The 24,526-nt window shown below is 44.2% G+C and overlaps 1 protein-coding gene across 1 annotated transcript in view; it reads right to left on the bottom strand.

The window, feature by feature from the left end:
* The window catches only part of LAMB1 (laminin subunit beta 1), a 73,899-nt gene extending 49,874 nt beyond the window's left edge, over positions 1–24,025 (bottom strand). The window contains exons 1-9 of the mRNA XM_053554031.1: positions 23,878–24,025; positions 23,622–23,745; positions 22,463–22,638; positions 19,623–19,758; positions 15,011–15,084; positions 8,740–8,928; positions 8,591–8,654; positions 5,034–5,236; positions 1,493–1,613 (exon numbers count right to left, since the gene is read on the bottom strand). Of these exons, the coding sequence (XP_053410006.1) occupies positions 1,493–1,613; positions 5,034–5,236; positions 8,591–8,654; positions 8,740–8,928; positions 15,011–15,084; positions 19,623–19,758; positions 22,463–22,638; positions 23,622–23,658 (1,000 nt within the window). The 5' untranslated portion in view covers positions 23,659–23,745; positions 23,878–24,025. The remainder of the gene's footprint in view (positions 1–1,492; positions 1,614–5,033; positions 5,237–8,590; positions 8,655–8,739; positions 8,929–15,010; positions 15,085–19,622; positions 19,759–22,462; positions 22,639–23,621; positions 23,746–23,877) is intronic.
* Between the last annotated feature and the right edge of the window lie 501 nt (positions 24,026–24,526).

The following is a 24,526-nucleotide window of genomic DNA, read 5'->3' on the forward strand; positions in this document are numbered from 1 at the left end:
GGGAGTGGTAGGAAGGAAGCTCATTTAGGAAATCAGGGACTAAGTTCAGGCAAAATGGCAGTCAACAAGAAGGCATTCCTGCTGAAAAAGTACACATCCACGGAGGATACCGACTGAAGCCCCAAAGCAGGCTGGAAACAAGGATGTGATCTTTATGAAATGGATACAGTTATCTGCCCTCTTTGAAAGAGAATGGGCTATCAAAAATGGAAAACCCCAGGGGGAAGTTGTCTTGGAAGTTTTAACATGGAGGGAAGACTGCTGTTCCATCAAGGATGCTTTCAGGTCCCAGTCGTGGGACGGATGGAAGGACACTGAGCTGAAGGACCTCTGGGAGATAAGTTCCTAGGAAAGCCTATTTGGGCTCCGAGGAACATGGCATGATGGACTGACCCCTCCTCTCCATTCCCAACACCACACCAGGACAGGTCTGCAGTAAGAATTCAGGTCTGTTTTGTAGCTATCTAGCTGGGCTCCTTGGGGGCAGAACTTCCCTCCACCTGCCCATTCTGCAGAGCCATCTTGGTGCAACCCAGCTTTGCTCATCTCACTCTCAGGCTTGGCAATCCACACCAGCTGCTCTTGTCTTCTCACCACGCAGCTGACTCAGCCTGGCCCTCCAGGCTCCACACTCTAGCCTTCCCACCTTGTCTGTCTCTCCATGGCAACAGAGCACCCTGCAGAGAGAGACTGAACTGACAGGTCCTCTGCGCCCAGGGGACACTGCTCTCAACACACTGGCTGAATTAAACCTCAGAAAGACTCCCCTGCCAGAGACTGTGGTGGGCTCAGGAACGTCCTTGTAGCCTTGCACTTCCCGTTCTTCTCTTTATCTGAATTCTCTCCCTCCCTCTTTTTTCCACCTAAGCGACTAAGCAACTGTTAAGTATTTACTTACTTAACAAGTAAGTGTTCTACTTACTAACAAAGCCTAACCCTCTCCAGCTCTCACTGGTTTCTGACCCTCTAACAATCCTTCTCAGTGGGGGCAGAAGCAGGCACATTTGTGAAGGGGAGGATGAGCATGCAGCCAGTGTGTGGACAGGGAGAGGCGGTGGTGTTTTATACCACATCTCTGCCCGAAGATCACCCCCGGGACAGATGGATGGAGGTATGCCAGAGCTTGCAGCTGAGCTGGCATAGAAACAAGGCCGAAAACTCTCCTCCTATATCTCAGACCTTAAGGAACTACTACACCACATGTCTTAAAAACAAGTACAAGGTCAGGGACAACATCTTAGGCTTCTCCTATCACTGCCAAACTACACAGGTCAGTGCCAGACACACAGGTGCTGCTCAGGAGATATTAATTTATTCATTTAATTGAATGGATAACATTGGTCTCCTATGAGACCAGGGTGAAGTTGGGCAAGAGGTAATATTAATAACTTTTCTTTCCTCTGGAAAATAATATATTATTACAGTACCTCTAATCAGAAAATGGATACTGGAGTCCTAAGTGATTCCAGACATCCCTTTGAAAGAGACTTACTTTTACAGGCGTTGCTATTTCGACCTTCAGCAGGTCTCCAAGGTAAATCATGGTAGAAATCCATGCACAGTTCACAGTTTAAGCCCTTGGTATTATGCCTGCACATGCAATGCCCATGTACCTTGAAAGTCAGAAAAGCAGGAAAGAGCAAAGTAAGAGACACACTCACGGCCAGTTTCTCTCCACAGCCAATTGAAAATATAAAACCCTTTTTCATACTAATTTCTAACTCACTACAGAGAGGAGTTCTTTGTTTGCTGTTATCCTCTCTTTCCCTCCAGGGCATTCTATCCTGTTGACTGCTGTACATCCCACCTCTAGAATACTTTCTATTATATAATGGATGTGCAATAAATATTTCATTGAGTGGCTATGAGAAGAACCCAGAGCTGGGCATGGTGGCTCACGTCTGTAATCCCAGCACTTTGAGAGACCAAGGAGAGAGGATAACTTCAAACCAGGAGTTCAAGACCACATAGCAAGATTAAAAAAAAAAAATTTTTTTTTTTAATTAGCTGGGTGTGTAGGCTGGGAACAGTGGCTCACACCTATAATTCTAATACTCTGGGAGGCCAAGGCAGGTGGATCATTTGAACTCAGGAGTTTGAGACCAGCCTGAGCAAAAGCCCATCTGTACAAATAGCTGGGTATTGTGGTGGGTACCTGTAGTCTCAGCTGCTTGGGAAGCTGAGGCAAGAGATTCACGTGAGCCCAAGAGTTGGAGGTTGCTATGAGCTATGATGCCATGGCACTCTACCAAGAGTGACTGTGTCTCAAAAAACAAACAAACAAACAAAAAAAAACACAGCTGGGTGTGGTGGCCCACATCTGTAGTCCTAACTACTTGGGAGGCTGAGGGCTGAGGTGGTAGAAGTGACTGTTTGAGCCCAGAAGTTGTAGGATGCAGTGAGCTACAGGGGCACCAACGCACTCTAGCTTGGGCAACAGAGACTCTGTCTCAAAAGAAAAGAACCCGGGAGAACAAAATTAGTTACTTAAGATAAAAAAAAAAAGTTACTTAAGAGTTTTAAAAAAAAGTCTACTGTAATAGAAAAGTACAGAAGTTATAATGCAGAAACACTACATAGATGCATGTACTTTAACTTTACCACTAGCCCAGAAAACCATTTCTTTTAAAAGATTTTTGTTTGGGGCGGTGCCTATGGCTCAGTTGGTAAGGCGCCGGCCCCATATACCGAGGGTGGTGGGTTCAAACCCGGCCCCGGCCAAACTGCAACCAAAAAATAGCCAGGCATTGTGGCGGGCGCCTGTAGTCCCAGCTACTCAGGAGGCTGAGGCAAGAGAATCGCTTAAGCCCAGGAGTTGGAGGTTGCTGTGAGCTGTGTGAGGCCACAGCACTCTACCGAGGGCCATAAAGTGAGACTCTGTCTCTATGAAAAAAAAAAAAAAAAAAGATTTTTGTTTGTTTATCTTATTTTGTTTTTTACTTCAGGCATAGCACTTATACATTTTTTCAATGAAAATAAAATTTTAAAAGGTAACCATTTACCACATTTTTTTCCTATTAAGCAAGGAAATTAAAAGAAATCTCAGAAAAAGATACAAATTAATTTCTTTGATGAAGGGCCCATGACTGCACTATTTTGCCTTGTCACTCTTAGGCACACAAAAGACCTCTGGGCATATAAGTGCTGAATAATTATAGTTTTTCAGTCCAAACATGTATGTACATGGGCTTATCACTAGTTTCTACAGAATGGAATTCCAGGAACGGGACAGACAGGTCCATCCTGGACGCATCGTCACAGAAGTACGGTCAGCAAAGACTGACATCCTCTCAGAACCAGGTGATTTTAAATAAACTGATACCCGGTTCCAAACACACACCACCACAAGCTCGTATGGGAACAAACTGTACGTACTGTGAGACCCATGACAATGATAAGACTTTAGCTACATAGCAGATATGTAACACGCTGAACAAAATACAATCTACCTAGCATTCCCTGAAAGATTTACCAGTAAGATTAAAGAGACACTCACCTCTCTACGGGCTCTGCTAAAAATTCAACTTTGTCTATTATGCAGTGTAAGTTTTAACTGGAGTGAAGGGAAGGCTGAAGTTTTAGAAAAGCTGAAGACACTCAGACCTATACTTTCTTTGACAAGGACTAACAATCCTTGGAAAGGCAACAGAAAGTAAGTGAGGTGTGCACCCTTCATCAAGAAGGAAGGCCCAAGGCTTAGGGGAAGGAACCCAGAGATTTGAATTCCCACCAGCTGATCAATCACTTAGGGCTTATTAGCAAATTACTTAATCCTCAGTTTCCTCTATCGATAATAGTTGTTTTAGGAGATCTCTGCAAGTCCTATGTGGCTTTAAAAGCCTCTGGGTCTATAAGAGGTCTGCTAGAAATTGGTAGACTATTCTAACCTTTCCTATCTGGCAAATCACCCAAATCCCAGATTTCAAAACATATATAATCTGTAAACATGGCATAAAAGTGGAAAAAGAATGAAATTAGAAGGAAAAGATAGAAACAAACTCCATTTTGAGCCCTAAAAACATCCTATGGGGGAAGTATGGATAAACCTCAAAGCACTCAAGCTAGACCTCCCATTTGATCCTGCAATCCCATTACTGGGCATCTACCCAGAAGGAAAAAAATCCTTTTATCAGAAGGACACTTGTACTAGACTGTTTATTGCAGCTCAATTTACAATCGCCAAAATGTGGAAACAGCCTAAATGCCCACCAACCCAGGAATGGATTAACAAGCTGTGGTATATGTATACCATGGAATACTATTCAGCCATTAAAAAAAATGGAGACTTTACATCCTTTGTATTAACCTGGATGGAAGTGGAAGGCATTATTCTTAGTAAAGTGTCACAAGAATGGAGAAGCATGAATCCTATGTACTCAATTTTGATATGAGGACAATTAATGACAATTAAGGTTATGGGGGGGGAGCAGAAAGAGGGACGGAGGGAGGGGGGTGGGTCCTTGGTGTGTGTCACACTTTATGGGGGCAAGACATGATTGCAAGAGGGACTTTACCTAACAATTGCAATCAGTGTAACCTGGCTTATTGTACCCTCAATGAATCCCCAACAATAAAAAAAAAATAAAATTAAATTAAAAAAAAAAAAACAAAAAACAAAGCATCCCATGGGTCTGGGTTTTTTTCAATTTCTCTGGGCTGAGATAATTTTGACCATTAGCATAAAAAGGAAATGTTTATGGTTTTTAATCTTCCCTAATGTAAAGGCAGACTGAATTGTTACCTAGACAACTTTTCAATCCTTGCTGACTAAAATATCTACTTTAGCAATAGGCCACAGTCACAAATTCCAAAATTTAATCCACTGTCTGTGGAATGAGCAATCTGTACATTCTCATAGTCCAACAAACTCTTCAAAGAAAAAATCAGCAATCAACCACCAACACAGTGCAAAGGACGAATGTTCAATCTGGAAAACTACTACCTCCCAGAAAACGGGAAGGGCTTAAAGGAAGACCAGCTTTAAGTAGAATCAACCGTATAAAAGGCGAAAGCCACATCAAGGGCTGGCTTACCATTCCTTCCACTTCTTCATTGACTCCACCCACGGGGGCACATTCGCTGGCATGGCCATAGCAGAAACAGTTTCCTCGAACCACCATATCGTAAACTGCATAATAGTACTTTTCTCTGATTTCCATTCTGGAATCCAAAAGGTTGTCTCCCAAAGTATGCAGTTTTACAAACTTGATCCTCAAGTTGGTGATTTTTAATAGATCTAGGAAGGTCACCAAAAAGTTGAAAAGTCTGATCAAACACAAGCAAGAATTTATTTTTCTCTTTTTACATCATTTCTCTTTAAAGAAAGGCATGACAAATAAAAATAGCTAAGTAAAGTCCCTCCCCCACGCTGTATGATCTAGATGACTCTACTAGGAAAGCCTAACATAATACGACAGTGCCTGGAAGAAGGGTTACTACATTCTCCTCAGTTTAATACAAACGTCTTATTCTGTGATGGATCTGTTCACAGTCCAGCATTTCAGAAAGCACTGTAAAAATGAAGAAATTGTGAGAATGCGGTTGCTTGATTGCCAGAACCCACTGGCACACAGTAATATAATGTACTGTAATACCATCTGGTTTCCACAGCACTTAGTGTTGGTCTCAAAATCAGACAATTCCATTCAGGTGGGAAAAGATTTACTAAGGCACTTAAATTCTCATTGTTAAGATAGGAACATATTTGTGTCTATTTCTGGAAGGGAAAATACTATCTGAAATTTCCCACCACTTAATGCCTCCCACGTGACCAAAATAGATTTAACACTATAGAATACCTAGAACCCAAGGAAAGACTATCTCAAGTTTTTAAGCAATATTTTGGTCTACCTACATTTTTGTCCTTGTTTTATCAAACATTTCCACACTTATCAATAGGACACAGTGACATGAGGCTAAAGGGCCTTAGTACTAGGGTTCTGGGGCAAATTATTTTTTCCTAAATACAAGTTACTTATAAATCACTTTCTTTCCTTCTTCTTCTTTGGTCTGTGGACTTGACACTTATTCTAGAAGCTGGGCTATCAATGACATTCTTCAGTAACTGGATAAACCAAGAGCAATTCAACCTTCTCCACCAGTGTTTTCATTAGTTATTAAGTTGTTCTGCTGAACTGGATCCCAAGAGATTGACTAATCCATCTGGGCTGTCAAGCTCGGTAGCCTAAAACTGTTCTTTATGCTTTATTTTCATTTATGCTGATGCATCCTCATAATTTACAGCACAAGACAACAGCACAGTGGCCCAGTGCCATCTGATACTTTCAAAGCCCAAATACAATTTGAAATATTCATGATATATGCAGAGCTTACAATGAAGCAACAGAAATGGCTGTGGGTGGAAAGGGAAAGTCCGTGCGTTAAATTTAGGTTCTTTGTAAAATCAAAAACTCAACAGAGGAACTGTGGTACTACTTAGCTAAATGGCAGTCACGCATGCCAACATCACCTCCTGCACAAATCCTCCCGCACAGAATGAGCACAAGCGCCTATTGACGAGAGGCCAAACAACAAACCTGAAGAGCAGCTGGAGTATTTAGAAACCCTTGAACTGATCTTTGTAGAAGCCCTAAGTAGAGCAAATAGGCTGTGCCCACTCTCTCTTGCCGTATTTAACAGCAGCTGAGCTTCATCTTTGCCTTGTCCTAAGAGGCAAATCACTTTTGAAGTGAGTCTCAGAGTTTCAACATAAGGACAAATAAAGATATAGTGCTTCTTTGATTACAAAGCAAATCAAAAGCATGATCAGCTAACATGGGGTGCTTCTATAACACAGAAGCCACATAACAACAAAAGAGAATTAAAATTAGAAGGGCAACACATTCCCCAAGTCCCACAAATTTCACTAACAGGGGAGCAGATGGTGAGTCCATTTAGGGACTCAGCAGGTGTTTGTCTTGGAGCCCAGGCACACAATTTTCACAACTGGATTTTGAGACACGGAGGGAAGGCCTCATAGCTCACTCAGAAATTGACACAGAGCTGGACATGCCATTAAATATTTGTTTTACAACAGAATGAGTAAGTTATGGAGCAGAGACAGCCTGGGCGACATGTAAAATTAATTTAAGTGGGGAAGCAGCACTTTTCTGGCCATCTTCCCTGGACTTCTTCCATTCTGTTCTTCCCTGCTTCACGCTTGGAAGTTCCGACGGGCCTTGGTTAAAAATAGGGCCCTACGCAGCTGGGGAAGATCACTGAAAATCAGGCCTGCTTCTACTCCACCGACTGCACCTTAGTAGCAGAGGAGTTAGTCTCACTCCGACACTCGGGACCAGTTCTATACCAGGACCCAAACCATGGCCCGTGGCAACAGCAGCAGCAACATCTTCAGTTTACTGAACACTTTCTCTGTGTCAGGCATTTTGGTCAGTCGTTTACATACATCCACAACAACCTCCATAACAACTCTAAGGTCAATATTACTATCTGTGTTTACAAATGAAAATAGAGGCTAAAAAAAGTTTTAAGTAAGCTTGATCTGACTCTAGAGCCCATTTTTTAAATTACTGTACATTCTACCTCCCAGGAAGAGCAATATGTAATTGTCTAATGATGAGAATAGTTGTTGACCATGGTAAAGAGCTCTGAGCTGAACATCATAACATATGGATTCCAGATCTGACTTAACAGCTACATATCACTTTATGTAGTGACTCTGGGCCTCACTTCACTCATCTATTGAAGGACATACAACCCTCACCTTCTTGAGTATACTTACCAAGCAAGACTTCTGATTTCCTTCAGTATTCTCTTTCTTCTTTGGACAGTGAGAGCCTTAGCCCAGAGTTCTACAGAGCACGTGGCTACCAGCTAGAGAATGTTTCCCAGTGTCTTTTGCAGTATAGCCGTGTGACTAATTTTGGCCAATGGAGTGAGTGGAAGTGAAGAGTACAGCTTCCACATCTCATCTTTAGATGGAATTCTAGTGCCCACTACTTCCTCCTCCCCCACAGGTGGGGATGAGAATATGGTGGTGGTGGGCTAATGTGGATGAATGTAGGAATATGAGTGGCCTTAACCCCAAGGTTGCCAGATTTAGCACATACATATAAAGGGCATTCAGTTAAATGTGATCTGCAGGCAACTATTTTTCAGTATAAGTATGTCCCAAATTGTATGGGAATTCATTATTTACCTAAAATTCAAATTTAACTGGGTATCACCCTGTATTTTACTTGGTAAGCCTAGTTGTGGCAACTGAGCTACATTTTTTTCTCTGAAAATCCCTCTTGTTGATTTCATAATGGAAAATGTGTATCTCAGTCAAGCAACTGTATTTTTTGGAACACTTTGTTCCAATAGCTTAATCTATACCCTAACATACTCAGCAAGAAAATAAATAAGACACTATGATTAACATAATTATTTGAGTACTTACTACATAAATCTTTTACTCTTATCAAAATGTGTACCCTCTGGTAAGATACCACAGAGAGAAGAGGAAAATGACAATGCTGACTTTAGCCTTGAATGTTTAAACTTGAGTAGGAGTGCTAAACCACTCTGGGTAAAACTTACCCTGTGACTGCTGTTTCCCATCAAAGCTTTTACTTGAAAATAAACTTACTCTGTATCCTCGGGCTATAAGGATCTTCTATTTTGAAAGCAGGATCTAAAGCACGAAATATCACCTAAAAAATGGATATAAAAGTAATTGGTATTTTTGCAATAATTAAAAAGCAGATCTGCAAGCAGAAAATGAAACAGTGAACAAACCTCTCCTTCAGTTGAGGGTTCAATGTCAGAATATCGAGAATCACAAATTATATCATCAACTTTTTTCATGGGGCCAGTTGAAACGCCGGGAAACGAGCTCTCACAGTCATAGGCAAAGTATCTGTACACGCCCCAGGTCTTCCCAAAGTCGGACGAGCGTTCTATCAGCATCGCAGCTGGACGGAATGTCTAAAGGCAGACGACAAAGGTCTCATTTGATGTTTCTAATTGGCAATCTGCATTTTTTAAAACCTCAGGTGAAAATGTCACTCAACTGTGGGCCACAAACCCTGACTGCACGTGGTTGGAATTTCAGAATGGTGCTATTTCAAGTATGTCGGACTATTCCATGGAGCCTCTTCTTGCAAGGGAAGTATCTAGTCTCTACATTTTTCACTTTTCCCCACCCTACCAGATTAGTAAACTGTTTCTCTTTAGAAGCTGATTACAAACAGGCCTTAATAGCAAACACACTTGGTTGTATTCGGTCTCCAGCCCACAAAGGACTGACGAGCCTGAGTGCTTGTTCTTTCATTTGTCCATTTAGTATTCAATTGATGTACTCTGTATAATGACAACCTAGTCAGTACCAGCCTGCAGCCTATAAGCCATCTGTATAGACATATAAGTGAAGTACAGGCCAGTGAAGTGCAGCAGTGTACTTTGGGAAAACAAGAGGAAGGAATTAATTACGAAGGAAATGAGAATCCAGCAACTCCACGGCTAGGTTATACCCAAAATAACTTAATATGGGACCTCGAACAGACCCTTGTACATGAATATGCACAGAAGCCCTGCTTGCAATAGCCAAAAGAAGGAAACAACCCCAGTGTCCATTAACTATGAATAGATAAACAAACTGTGATTGTACAATATTACTCAACGGTAAAAAGGAAGAAACACGGATACATGCTACAACATGGATGAAGCCTGATTATGCTCAGTGAAATAAGTCACACAAAAGGACAAATTGTTTTATTTTTAGAGATGGGGTCTTCTCTGTTGCCCAGCCTGGAGTGCAATGGAATGATCACAGCTCACTACAGCCTTAAACTCGAGGGCTCAAGTGATCCTTCTGCCACAGCTCCCCCCACCAAAAGATAGGCATTGTATGATTCCACTTATATGAACTGTCTAAAATAGCTAAGTAGTTAGAGACAGAAAGTACAGTAGAGGTGACCGGGAGAAATGGGGAGTTACTGCTTAAGGGCTATAGAATTTGTTTGGGGTGGTGAAAAGTTCTAGAAATAGTGATAATGGTTGTCCAACATTGTGAATACACCTAACACCACTGAATTGTATGCTTAAAAATGGTTAAAATGGTAGATTTTATGTTATCTTACAATATCTTACAACCAAGAAAAAACGAGGTAGGAGGTATTTCACAGAGATGACTTCAAGTTGGATCTTCGATGTCTAACAAGGTGTTTTCCAGGCAGAGGGGTTTCAGGTGTCTGCCCATGGCAGAAGGGGTTAATTGGCACACAGTAGGAAGGTGTTTACCTTTTTGCAATGAAAAAGGAACTTCAGAAAATTTAAGTGGTCAGAATGAAGTGATCAGATTGCAGGTTAGAGAAATAACTCTGGAGCAGAGTTACTGCACATATACAATACAAGATACAGGGAAACCAAGTGAAAGAAAAGAAAAAAAATGAAGATTTTAACTCAAACAATTACAACATGGATGGAGAGAAATGGATGGAATTGACCCTTCTGAAAATTTAGTGATGGTAGAATACACTGAATTCCTCTTGGTGATCAGATCCAGTGGAAAGTGAGGTACAAGAAAGAAACACAGATGCCTGCAGTTGGGCAGCTGGGTGGGTGTGGCCCAGGACAAAGACATGGAGGAGTGAAGGCATTTAGTTGTGAGCTAGTCACATGTGTGGTGTCCACATGGAGACACCGATGATAATCAGGAATAGAGGTCCAGCCTCGCTGCAAGAATGAAGCTTGAAACATGAACGTGGGAGGCAACGCAGAAACACAGTATCTGAAATCTCCAGGTTTGTGATGTCTCAAAAGAAAAAAAAAAAGGGCCAGATGAAGAAAACCAAACTCTGTTCTTCAGGAAGATGTATTTAGACACAGAAGGAAAACAGAGTGGAGCCATTAATACTCAAAATTCACATGTTAAAGACCTAACTCCATACTTTAGAATGTGACTGTATGTGGAGACTGGGTCTTAAAGAGGTAATTCTGGAAAAACAAGGCCTTGAGAGTGGGCTTTAATTCAACATGACTACAGTCCTTATTAGAATAAGAGATCAGGACATACATCCGTGTAGAAGGAAGAGCCTGGGAAGACACAGAGAGGAGACAGCTGTCCACCAGCCAAGGAGAGAGGCTTCAACAGAACCAATCCCACCAGCACCTGGATCTCAGGCTCTGGAACTGTGAGAAAATGGTGCTCACAGTTTAAGCCACCCAGTCTGTGACACTTTGCTATCATAGCCCTAGGAAACTAATACACCCTTGCAACACATTTGTCTTCTAGATGAGGAAAATAAGGCTCAGATATAATTGACATGCTAGTCCTAGGCAGAACTTAGATTGAAATCCATGCTGAATAAGACCAAACCTATCTTCCTCCCTCACTGGCTAACAGCATAGCAGAAGACTGAAAAATGGGTGTCAGAGAAAAGAACGCCCAAGCCAAGGGAGGATGGGGATTTAGGAGGGTGTGGGGAACAGGGTCAAGTGGAAAGGAGAGCTGCTGCCAAATGAGCACTGCAAACAGGCAGGCAGGCGAAGGTTTCCACACTGGCAAGCACAGTGAGAGCATTTTGGGAAGTGGAGGTAAGATAACAATGGAGGAAGATGAAAGGAAAGTTAAGCTGACCTAGAAAACAGAATCTAAATAGAGGCACTCACTTCTGAATTAAAACCAATGCTTGACAGAAACTTGGGTGAGAGCTAATGGTGAAAACTAGAAACATGCCAAGACCTCCATTTTGTCTTCCCCGAATAATCCTGCTGGCTTTTTTCTTCTGATAAAAAAAAGTCAAGGGTAAGAAAATAGAAGGTTATACTTTGACAGATTCTCTGACTTACTCATCACTAGCTGCTCAGTTCCTTATTTTTCACCTATCCTGGAATACATGAAAATTATACTTTATTAAACTCAAGAGAACATTAGACTGAGAATTGTAAATTAATAGAGAAAAAAATTCAGTGACGAACTGAACCATGTGTGCCAAGAAGCAGGGCAAGCTCCCCATGAGACCAGTCCTGGCCGGCGGAAGGGCTGAGAGGATCAAGTCTAGCCCATGTCCACATCAGAACAGAACAGAGAGAAAAAGCGTGAAAGCCAGTCCTGGCTGTGTTTCTTTCTCCCACCCCTCTGGAATCTTCTAAGTCCCAAAAGGCCCTAACAAGTCATCCAATTTCCTGTAGAGTTATGAAGCTGCTGGAAACCAGAACAGTACATTTTACCTAAAGAACGGAAGCTTTTCCATGTTCTTTGCTTAATCATCAATGTTCTCCACATTGCCGCAGAGTTGCCTCTGGATGTCTACTGAACAGAAGAGCTAGGAGATCATCTGGCTATATAATAAAATAACCTGTGTGTACGTGAGGTGAGTTTTTGGTAGTCTACCTCCACTCACCTGGCCATCTCCTGGCCAACCCAGCAAGGAAGAAACAAGGGCTCGTCATCGTCTCCAACCTCAGTCCTCCCCTGACTTCACTACTGTTTGTGGTCTCACCATCTTCCCAGTTACTTAATTTGAACTGTAAGTAATTTTTGATTCAGCCTTTTCCTTCTATTGTTCCACTTCTAGCCTTTCCACCACTTCATGTTCAACCTTTGATTCTAAAGGATGCAAGTGACTGCCCTTGGCAATGATTCTCAAAGGCAGGAGCAGCAGAGGGTATGAGAGAGAGCATGGAGCAAAGGGATACATGCAACTTGAAAAAGCTTTCCAAGTAAGGAAAGGACTTACAGGACTCACAGCCAGTGTTCTCACTGACATCACCCCCCAGGGGTGCTGACCTCAGTGAGAGCCTCCCAATCTGCCCTCTCCTCTTGCCTCCCCATCCCTTCCTTTGCCTTTCCTCCTGGGCTAATTCCTGAAAGACAGGGCTCATATTCATGTCAATAGCTCCCAATCTCTTATAGAGTTCCCACTTCTCAGCAAGGAATCAGGTTCTTTGAGTCTAATCTGCTTTTACTTCCCTTCCCTCTCCTCACTACTCCCAACTGGAGGCACATCCACATACTACTTGTTGAACCAAGTCTGTTCGCCACCAGAGCTTGTCTCAGTTTGCTCCACCCCAGATGACTTTTCTTCCCTCTCCTCCCACTGACATCTGACATACTGCTCAACCTTCCTGGCCTAGGTCAAAGGACAGGTTTTCTATCCCTGGCACCTTTTCCTGGACACAGTTCCAGTCCTTTCCTTGTGAAGCCTTCTCCTTTGTCCTCAGCTGAACTTAATCTCTCCCTCCTTCATGCTGGCACATAGAGCCTGAACTTCTCCTGTGGCAGTTAGCACCTTCTGTCATGTAGTACAAGGGTATTTACCAGGATATCTTTCTCCCCGAGAAGACTGGAAGCTCCCAGAAAGCAGTCACTATGCTATCTTTAAAATATCTCATAGGGTGTAGGGCAGTTTCTTGAAAACAGAAGATGGTTGAATTCTATTGTCCACTTGCTCATTTATTCAGTAAATATCTGTAGAGCAAGTACTACACACCAAGAATCGACATCTGTAAAATTAGTTCCCACTATACACCAGGGCAGATCATTCCTATGCCCAGAACTGAGGGGCACATCACACAGTCCTTTGATGCAGGATTATTCCTCCTCCTGTTTGACTTCCTTTTACATGGGAAAGCCAAAGCTCTGGCCATGACTCCCAAAAAAGGGCTACAAGGATTCACATCCAAGTCTACCCAAGCCCAGAGATGTTGCTTTGCTCATAGGAGCCAGAACCTAAAGGACGAGTTTCCTCCAGAAACTAGTCTGATAACTTGCACCATTCTTTAGGTCTCAGCACAGTCACCGCCTCTTCTGTTTGACCTTCTGCTCTTACTCCCATGAGGAAGCTGATCTTTGCCCACTGCATTCACGTGAACGAGTGTTCAACCACAGACTATGTGCTCCAAAGAATTCTAGATATAAACAAGCTTCTAACTATGCATGTATGTGATCAGATGCCCTCTCCAAAGCAAAATATAGGACCATGAACATTAATCAGATGATTTTGCATATTTTTAGGTGTCACATGACATAAAGGAAACATTCTCATGTGTGGATGAGTATCAAATTAAACCACCAGGTTCAACACGTACCCAGTGGAGGGACAGGGCTGGTGACAAAGAATGACTGCCAAGTTACTACATAGAGAAAGCCCTCCCAGCCCGCTCAATATCAGGTGTTGCAGTCCCATTGTACACTTCCCTGCCCATGGGCCTAGGACAAATAGCTCAGGCCTGGGAACCACATGGCCCAGTGTCCCTCCTGGTCACATCCTGACCCCACACCCACCCTTGCCCCATGGCCTCCCAGGCTTTGGTGGCCGACACAAGTGAGACTTTGATGGCTGCCTGTCCACATGGTAAATCTATCCCCGGCACCTTTTCCTAAACTGAGAGGGTACAGATAAGGCCCCCAACCCCACTGAAAACTATTCAAAAGTGATTTTAATCTGAGAAAATAAGTAAATTATGGGTTTTATGTGCGCCAACATGTACTTTAAGCCATGGGAAGTCTGTTATTTCCCGGCAGCTGCTTAAGAAGAAACAAAGGGACTTTGTACAGAGACATTCCCTAGCCCTGGAGTCATTTTACATCTCTAAAAGAAAAAAAGGAGAAAACCCACATTTCAGAAGGCATACACATTACTCAAGAAACTGTGAAACTATTCCCACAAATACTGCAGAACTCTGAAAACCAAAGATAATACGCTTCCTTTTCAGTTACCAACTCAGCATTAAAACATAAACCCAAGGGATCAGGGATTTACTTGCCAGATGTTTTATTGTGGTTTGGGAGAGAGTCAACACTGTCTCACTCTTTGGGAAATAAAAAGATACCCAATTAAAAGTTTACAGTTGAATTACCTTAGAACAGAGGCTCTTCTCTACCTATTGCTGTGAAGATTATTTGTTAAATGTAGTAATTCATGCCCATGTTTAAATTATCCCAATTTATGGCAACGATATTTAAGTTCCCATTTAGGCCAACTCACAACAGACATGTGCTTAGAAATGGCCAAACCCCCCGTGCTCTCCCACGTCATTCGTGAGAAAATTAGGGATTTCTTACCTTGAAAGTCATTATGAGATGAGTAAAGTGGAATTCCGCTTCCAAATCCAGTTGGATAGTAACATTTTCCACACCTATAGATTTTTTTTAGAAATAAAAAAGTAAACAGTAAGACAAACAGGAACATCTGTGAATAGTTAAGACCATTTTTTAAAAAAATTATCATTACGGGGAGGCACTTGTGGCTCAGTGAGTAGGGTGCCAGCCCCATATACCAAGGGTAGCGGGTTTGAACCTAGCCCCGGCCAAACTGCAACCAAAAAATAGCCGGGCGTTGTGGCGTGTGCCTGTAGTCCCAGCTACTCGGGAGGCTGAGGCAAGAGAATAGCCTAAGCCCAAGAGCTGGAGGTTGCTGTGAGCTGTGATGCCACAGCACTCTACCGAGGGTGACAAAGTGAGACTCCGTCTTTTAAAAAAAGACTATCTTTCTGTTCCTCAGAAATCATCTTTGCATTCTGCCTTACGCTGAGGGTAAAACAATAATCCTTTGTACTTATTTAGGTGGCAAACCACAAATCAGAATGAGTCCTCAGTTCTCCACAAACCATTCTGAAGTTCAACATGCTGCATCTGCTCATTGGAACAAGACATCTGGCAGAATGCCTCAAGTGCTGTCAAGAAAGACATCTTTTGCCTAAGGAAGAAGTGAAACATCTTTCCAACTCTCTAAGCCCAGCAACTCCCCAAGGGGAAGGGGGAGAGGCACTTCCTGTGCACAGGAGGGGGTCAGCTTGCAGTCTGATACTCAGGGACACAACCCTCCTCCAGTAGAAACACAAATCTTCCTTTTTCTCTATGCAGCAGCAAAGAAAATAAATAAGAGCCTACCACATGTTAGTTATACCCCAACTTAGAAAATCCTATCCCTGATGGGGAAACTTCTGGATGCATTTCCACAATTGAAAAATAATGCCAAAGAGACAAAGAATCAGTCAAATAAACAAACTGGCCCAGAACAAATACTAACATCTTCCCTTTCAGGGGAAAGCCTGAACAAACAAATGAGCCTTTGCACCATGCCCTGTGGGTCAGTGGGTCCCACTTTACACACTAAAAAGGCCACTGGAATTCCAGAGATGGAAAGCACCTCCTTCCCAATCCCTAGAGTGCTCCAGCCTGCCTGTTTGGTAAAGAACACTTTTCCACATTCCCCGTGTTTGAGAGAGCTTCTGGGGTCCATCTTCTACAGCAAAAGAAGTCTTAAATGCAGAAAGACAGGAATGTGTCAGAATGAATCATGTCACAGACGGGTGTATTTTCAGGAAATCAGGAGGACCTTTTGAAATAAACTCTCCTGCTGGAAAACTGCCCAGTCAATTGGGGGGGTGGGAGGGAAAGTGGTCACTGGAACGGATATGAGTTGGTTGGAATGTTAAAGAAAAACATTATAATCATACTAACCAAACCTTATCTAACTTATGAAAAAGAACCATAGTACAAAATGACTGTGGACATTTATTTTTGAGTTGAAATGTTAGCTAAGCAACTATACATCTCTCCTCTTCCAGGCTTTTAAAAATCTATAGTATTTGTTCAAATTTAAGAGATAATGAAATAAAGTGAAGCACAAAGCGAGACTCGTGTCATTCCTGCAACAGAATATGCAGCAATGTACACACCAAAGGCACGTTCCGTTTAGATTTATACCCTGATAAAGCACTACCGCTTTGTTGTTGTTGTTTTTTTTTTTTAATATAGGAAGAAAAATCATGGAGAAAAGGAACAAGGTCATTCTTGTATAGTATATTTGATTTCTGTCAGACGCAGGAATAGATTATCCTGAAGGGGAAGTTAAAAGCAGCTGCACATTCCAAGCCTGTTCCTCTGCCTGAACGCTCATCATTTAGCACCACCACATATAAACACAACTCGTGCAAAACACACAGAAAATAGATAAAATCACATTCATAAGGAAAGTCTTTAATTATGAACTATTAGACAGAGATGATAGGGTTATAGTAACAATCTGTCTGACTTTCTAAAGACTAAGTTCCATCAGTCTAATCTTATCTAATCCCTTGTGACAGAGAACTCAAGCCCCTCTATGTGAAAAATCTCTTTCTGGACTCTTTTTGTTCCACAGATTCAAAGCTGTAGAAACTGATTAACTCTTGACTTAACTAAGAACAACCTTCCTTTAGAACTATCGCACATAGGCCAGGCATGGTGGCTCATGCTTGTAATCCTAGTGCTTTGAGAGGCCAAAGTTTGAGGATTGCCTGAGCTCAGGAGTTTGAGACTAGCCTGAGCAAGAGTAAGATCCTATCTCTACTAGAAGTAGAAAAAATTAGCTGGGCACTGTGGCAGGCACTTGTAGACCCAGTTACTTGGGAGGCTGAGGCAGAATGCTTGAACCCAGGAGTTTGGGGTTGCTGTATGCTAGGCTGACTCTACAGCAAGCAGGCACTCTAGCCTGGGATAACAGAGTAAGACTCAGTCTCAATGTCTCAAAAAAAAAAAAAAAAAAAAACTATGGCACATGGAAAACTGTTTCACTCTCTGTCAACCAAAACAGGACAAGTCTTGATCCTAACGCTGAGGCATCCTTCTGTCGCTCCGTCTCACTGGAAGAACATGGGTAATCAGGAAATGCTCCAAGTCCCTGCTTATAATAAACTCTATGCTGTTTCAGAAGCCTTCTCAGATGCAGTACAGATTTACAGAGACTGCTCTGAACTATAAACCAATATATTCCCCTACAAGGATGAATATGGCTGTTAAGTGATACACGCTTTCTCAAGACCTATCTCAATCAAGTTTATAACTAATGGATTCCCAAGGCCAACCAATGAACAAACCAATGCTCTCTAGAAACCAAGGGTCTTCTAGAAAACATTTGCAATTTAAGCATCAATGACAAGGAAGTCTATTCACGGTTTTTTGTTTTTTTTTTTTTTGACAGAATCTCATTCTGTCAACCTGGGTAGGGTGCCACTGTGTCTTCATAGCTCACAGCAACTTCAGTCTCTTGGGCTCAAGCAATCTTCTTGCCTCAGAATACTGGGTGGTTGGGACTATAGGCACCTGACTTGATGGCCAGCTAGTTTTTCTATTTTTAGTAGCGACCAGTCTCACTCTTACCCAGGCTGGTCTCAAACTCTTGAGCTCAAGCTATCCACCTGCCTTAGCCTTCCAGGGTGCTAGGATTACAGGCATGAGCCACTAGGCCCACCTGACAAGGAAGTCTATTAAAGGAGTTTCTCTTTACAAAATGATAAATGACTGCAAACATCCAGAGGCTCCCAAGGTGTAGAGCACAGAAAAAAAAAAAGACCAAGTAATGTTCACGCTCTTTATGGCCAGACTGAGATTCATTTCTTTGAGGGCTCTTTCTCATATACTTGTTTTAAAAACAAAGATAGTTTTGGGGCAGCACCTGTGGCTCAAGGGGTAGGGCGCCGGTCCCATATGCCTGAGGTGGCGGGTTCAAACCCAGCCCCGGCCAAAAAAAAAAAAAAACAAAGGTAGTTTTTAGCCGGGCGTTGTGGCGGGCGCCTGTAGTCCCAGCTACTCCGGAGGCTGGGGCAAAAGAATTGCCTAAGCCCAGGAGTTGGAGGTTGCTGTGAGCTGTGTGAGGCCATGGCACTCTACTGAGGGCCATAAAGTGAGACTCTGTCTCTACAAAAAAATAAAGAAATAAATAAAAATTAAAAAAAAAAAAAAAACCCCAAAGGTAGTTTTAACTACCTTTATTCCCCAAAATTTCAGGATTCAGGTTTGAAACAAATATGAAATTCATCTGGCTTAGTTTTCACGATAACAGTAATATTATATTTGATGAATATATTACATCAAAACCCAATGGCACAGGAAAAAAAGAAGATGGATTCACACAATCATTAGGGGAACTAACTTGGGGTCATATCCACGTTGACAGAGTCTTTGAAAAATTACATCATGGGGTGGCGCCTGTGGCTCAGTCGGTAGGGCACCGGCCCCATATACCGAGGGTGGCGGGTTCAAACCCGGCCCCGGCCAAACTGCAACCAAAAAATAGCCGGGCGTTGTGGCGGGTGCCTGTAGTCCCAGCTACTCGGGAGGCTGAAGCAAGAGAATCACTTAAGCCCAGGAGTTGGAGGTTGCTGTGAGCTGTGTGAGGCCACGGCACTCTACCGAGGGCCATAAAGTGAAACTCGGTCTTTACAAAAAAAAAAAAAAAAAGAAAAATTACATCATGGTGCTTATTCAGTACTATTATTGCTATTATGAGATTTCTGTAGATAGAAGGTGGTAGGGGCTAGGATTCTGCCCTTTCCTTTAGGGTTGATTGAAATGAAAGATGTTATGCTTTGTGGAAGAATAAGGGCCTAAGCTAGTATTGGGTCTTCCCAGACTGTCCCCAGCACACATATTCTCCCCAAACACCCCCTCTGGATGAGGACGATGAAATGCTCCTTTAGTCTATAGCATGAAAGGCTGCTTTCTTATAGGAAGTGCATGCTTCAGGATCAAATTTTACTAGGAGAAGTTAGTGCTCCAGGCAGTAAATCTGTCAGAGGCCATAATTACAGAACAGAGAAGTCGATGGTAATTACAAACACCCAGGGGCCTGTAAACCCTACCCAGGTCCCCAATCACACTCCTGGAACTGATTCCCATACCAACCACATACCATTTTCAGATTGCCACCAAATCTTAAGGCGGTTTGGAGCAAATGTAGTAACCACATTTTCAATGAGATGGCTGTCAGGATTGAGGGTCTCATGATAAGGATCTTGGGAATTACATCTGAAGCATTTTTTGTCCTCCTGAAAACAAAGTTAGTTTCATGAGTCTAGAAAGCAATTTCACAAAAATTTTTGTTTAAATTTAAAACCCATCAAGCCCACAATATAAAAATCAAACTTACTAGCTTCAGGAAAAATGAATGTGTGAAAATTACTTTTGACTTACCTTTCACTTTTAATTTATTGAGTGTAAAATACGCCTGAAAATAATTTCCTCCTTTCTTACAAATGCAAGGTCAAAAGTAAAAGAAGGCATTGCTTCTGCAACCTATTGATGTAATCAAATCGAACTTCTAGGCTTAAACCTTCATCTCAATAAATAACTAGAGACGCTTACTCTAAAGTTTAAAATGCAGACAAGGAATTAGAGAATTTTTGCTGACATCAAGCAAACTGAAAATGAAAGGAAAAAAATACAATTCTTTTGGCTTGTGTTTCTAAAACCTAAATAAGGCAGAAACCAAGTATTAGGCAGCAGCATTTAGAGAAGCTTTGGGAACTACAGAACAAGATTTCTTGGTTTCTACTCTGCCCAAGCAGTGAATCGGTGGTGGCATGTAGGCTCACGGGTATTTCTGGGGAATGGGTTACCAGGCTGTCCTGCCATGTTGGGACCACTATAACCTGCGGCCAATTCAAAGAACCCCAGTATGCACATGAACAAGAATGAAGACAGAGTTGGGGTGGGGAACCTGCAGTCTTCTGATTTCTAGATTGTTCTTTGTTAAGCACCAAAGGAGGCAAGAAAAGCTTCACCCTTCTCTGCTGCTCCTCTTTTAATGAAAGAATTTGTTCTGCAATATTTGGATTCAGTCAAAATGCGGCATGTAAAGACCTAGATGGGCACATGATTACTACCCCCGGTAGGTTTTAGAGTAGCTTTTAATTTCTTACATTTTCTTTCTTCTAAAATGGGAGCCACAGCCGCCAGGCAGTTTGGAGAGGTCTCTACATTCTGTGCACTCCATCATGTCAAATCATAAACCACACACTTTAACACTTCCCTTTTCCACACGGAGCTCTGCTCTGTACCAAAATTTTTTGAAAAGTACAGTTTTCTTAAGTCTGAAAATGATGCTAAGACTTAAATATATAGAAACCCATATAGAGGGTGGCCATAAAGTTCGTGTGCAACAGCCACCCTGTATCTATCTTACAAATAGCATTTGATCAGGGCTGCTACTAAGGACAAAATCAACTGACTATCCTTTTACATTTGTATACAGTTAGTTACGACCTTCTTTACCAAATGATTTGGAGACTAGCAAGGTGCACTAACTAAATACTGAGATCAAAAGTTAAGGATGCGCTGGAACCTGGAGAGAATAAGATTCCTGCCTCAATTTTTATACCCACTGAATGTGAGAAAAGAGCATGTCCAGTCCCTTTGTTTAGGCCGTTACCTGTGAAAGGCACTCCACGATTTCATGCCTAATCATATCAACCAGAGGTTCTGGCTCCAGTTGCTTTTAAGACAAGTAATCCTGTTCTCATTTTGGTCAAAGCTGATTTCCAGAATCTGGTGATTCATTTACAGGATGTCCTGGCCTCTCAAGTAAATGTTAGCACAATATTTTAGGCAAAATTTAAGTGCTAATATTGTAAAAGATAATATCAACTGCTTTCATTAACTTGTAGTCAAGGAAACTAGTATTGGAGAACAATCGCCAGAACTTAAAAAAAAAAGTTTAATTATAGTCTCCCCTCTAATCAGGAGGAAGCAGTCTAGACATCTGTATAAACCTGGAAGCACATGAGTGGAATCCACTTTACCACATTCCTTCAGGTTAATTTATTAGGTCTCCAGAACTGACTTTCTGCTTTGTAAAAGGGACTTCATCCTGAGACATCTGCTGTGCAAACCACACTACACAGTGTACTTCGGAAGGGCAGTTACACAGGTGGGGGACTGACCTCATGTCTGGCGACTAGCTTGGAACTTGCACTGCACGTGAGACTGAAGACCAGAGACAGCAGCCTGCTGTTTAAAAATCAAGGAAGAGGATCTTGATTCTGGATAGTTTACGCTTTGTAGCTTCTTTTATAATTAGTTTCGGCTGTGTATAAATATGACCTCTGAAACCTAAAATCTGGGTCCACTTTTAGAAACATGTAATATCCTGAAATTTCATTTTAGTCTTCCTCTATCAGGGCACCCATGGCAACCAGGGCACCCATGGCAACCAGGGCATTGTGAAAACAAAACATCTGATCCTGATGTTACCTAATGGAGATATTTGGGAACAGCACCAAGTGAGGAGAGGAAAAAGGGTTCATTCTGTGACACTGGAATCACCTTCCTTGTGGGGAGTCTGTCAATGCTAGAATATCCTTTACCCAAGGAAAGATGTGGAAAACCCAAGACCACTGCTCAGTGTGCAGAGAAGAGGATAAACCACCTAAACCACCTTGAATACACATTTCCAAAGAGGAAGGAATTTTATACATCAGGACTTTTAGAGACCCCAGGTCAAGGCAGGGACCAGGTCTGTCAGCAGCCCTGCCTTTCCACACTGGCCATGCGGGCAGAGGTGACGGCAGGAAATGTTTGGCGGATGCAACTGTGCAAACTGACATGCGGCAAGCTACCGACCTAATCCGGGACTCCCCGGCTGCTGCGCTTCCTATCGGGACAGCAGGCAGGATGCAGAGTCCCCCGGGCCTCCCTTTCAGTCTGGACTGGAGGCGGCGCTAGCAGAGCCTGAACTCAGCCCTCCAATCTCACCTGTAGGTGGCTGACGATACAATAGGGCTCGGGTTTGTGCAGCCCACACGTCGAGGTCACCGAAAGTCTCTGTGCTCTGCCTATGAGAAGGTCGCCGGTGGCCGGGTAGCAACTGCCTTCAGCGCAGCCATAGCTGAACTCCGGTTCTTGAGCGCGCACTCTGGCTCCGCACAGGGCTGCGGGAAGGGGCAGGCGACAGGGTGGGGGTGGGGCCCAAGCAAAAGAAACAGCGGAGGCAGGGACGGAAGAAAGTAGAATACACAGAAAAGACACAATGGAGAGAACAGGGACCAGAACGACGCGGAGAGTCTCAGACTCGTCGTCAGGTTCATACAGCAGCTGAGAGCATCCCTCCCGGAAACCCACCATCGCTCGCGCCACCGTCATCTGCCCGGGGTTGCATCCACAAAAGGTGGATGTGCAGACCGGCCCCTTCCACACGCTTGGGGCCAGGCGCAGGGAGGCTGGCCCCACAAACGCTGCACACTCACGTGCGTGGGAACCCGCGTGCACGCGGCAGCCCGCGCAGCCTCGGTGTCAGAGTGCGAGCGTGCGCGTGGAAATCTGTGCGCAGGGAGGAAAGCGTGTGCGTGTACGCGCCAGGGTCGCCGGCGCTTCACTGTAGAACACGCTTCGCCGAGTAAGGGACCAGGGGACAGTCCCTGCGGCTCCGGAGTGGCTTCCCCATTCCAGGCAAGCGCCAGCTCCAGCTGTTTCTGGTGCCATCCGGAGACAAATGGGGATGGTTAATTAAAGCCACATGTTCCCAATCTGTTGCCAGGACGAAGCCTGCGCTCGGGCTCGGGCACTTTCGGGAGAAATGTGTTCTTAGGGCGCCCTCCATCCCAGGCAGCCTGCCCTCCGCAGTGGGGAAACCCAGCGTGAACCAGCCGAGGCGCAAAGCCCCGAGTGGCGGCCGCGGGAGCCAGAGCTCTGGGCGCAGAGCCCGGGGGATGCGGGTCCGCGGCGCTCCGCGTGCGCGGTCTCCAGCCACCGCCGAGGCAAGGGTGGTGGCGTTTAATCCCAGGGGCGTCCTTTGCAACCAGTCCCTCTCCGGATCCCCCAGGTTCCCTGGAAGGTGGAGCTCCCAGCGGCTTTGGGGTTTTCTTCGCCCATGCTCCAGCCTGACCCCCTCCCCGCGCCGTTTCCCCGGAATTACCTAAGAAACTGAAAGCGAACACCTGGAGCAGCCCCATGGCTGGTCCCCGCAGCCAAGGGGACACAGCAGAGGAAGGGGAAAAGACGCCCGGCGAACCGCCTGCCTTTTCTTCCCGTCTTCCTTTCTGGAGAGGTAGAAAGAAAAAAGGCAAATATTCAGAGAGAGGAGAGGGGCCCTTTCATTTCCTGCCGCTCCCACGGAAGCGGGGGATGGGCTGGAAAGGGGGGAAAATCGAGCAGCCACTTTGTTCCCTCACCCGGCGAGGCGAGCGAGCGCTCTCTGCGCTCCTGGCAGCCGCGGAGCCCAAAGAAGGGAATTAGAAAGTTTAGCCTTGGGAGGAACCGAGGGAGGCGCCTCTGCTCATGCGCACACGGAGCGCAGGGCCGAGGGGGCGGGCGGCTGCGGCTCGGAGGCAAGGGGGCGAGGGCCAGACCCACCGCCCCCGGCGCCTCTTTGGTTTTAAGGCCGCGTCTGCGGTCACCTGGGTCGTGGCTCTTGCAGGTGCCCTCATGGGCCGCGTGTCCGCCACTGGCTGCGCGTCCCGAGAGCCGCGCGCCGAGGGGCCGTCGGCGCGGGGGGCGGGATGCGCTGGGGCTGGTCTCGGTAGGAGTCGGGTCGCCGAGCGGGGGCGGGGGTGGAGGGCTGGCCGGGACCTACCGCGGACTCGTGCATTTACATTCGTAAGACGTGAGTCACCGAACGGTGCTCAAGGCTACACACTCCGGCATCGAGCGCTGGGGAAGGAGGATTAACCCTTTAGAAAGAGGGTCCACCTGTGGCGTTGGTTCTTCGGAAAGTGAACCGCGCCCCCAGTATCAGGGAGCTTGGGGTGGGCGCGAAGTGTGCAGAGTCTTCCTACCAAGGAGGGAAGCCGCCGTTCGTGCGCATTCTTTGCTCACTTTTAT

The sequence above is a fragment of the Nycticebus coucang genome, chromosome 11 (genome assembly GCF_027406575.1).
Source record: "Nycticebus coucang isolate mNycCou1 chromosome 11, mNycCou1.pri, whole genome shotgun sequence".
Taxonomy (NCBI): Eukaryota; Metazoa; Chordata; class Mammalia; order Primates; family Lorisidae; genus Nycticebus; species Nycticebus coucang.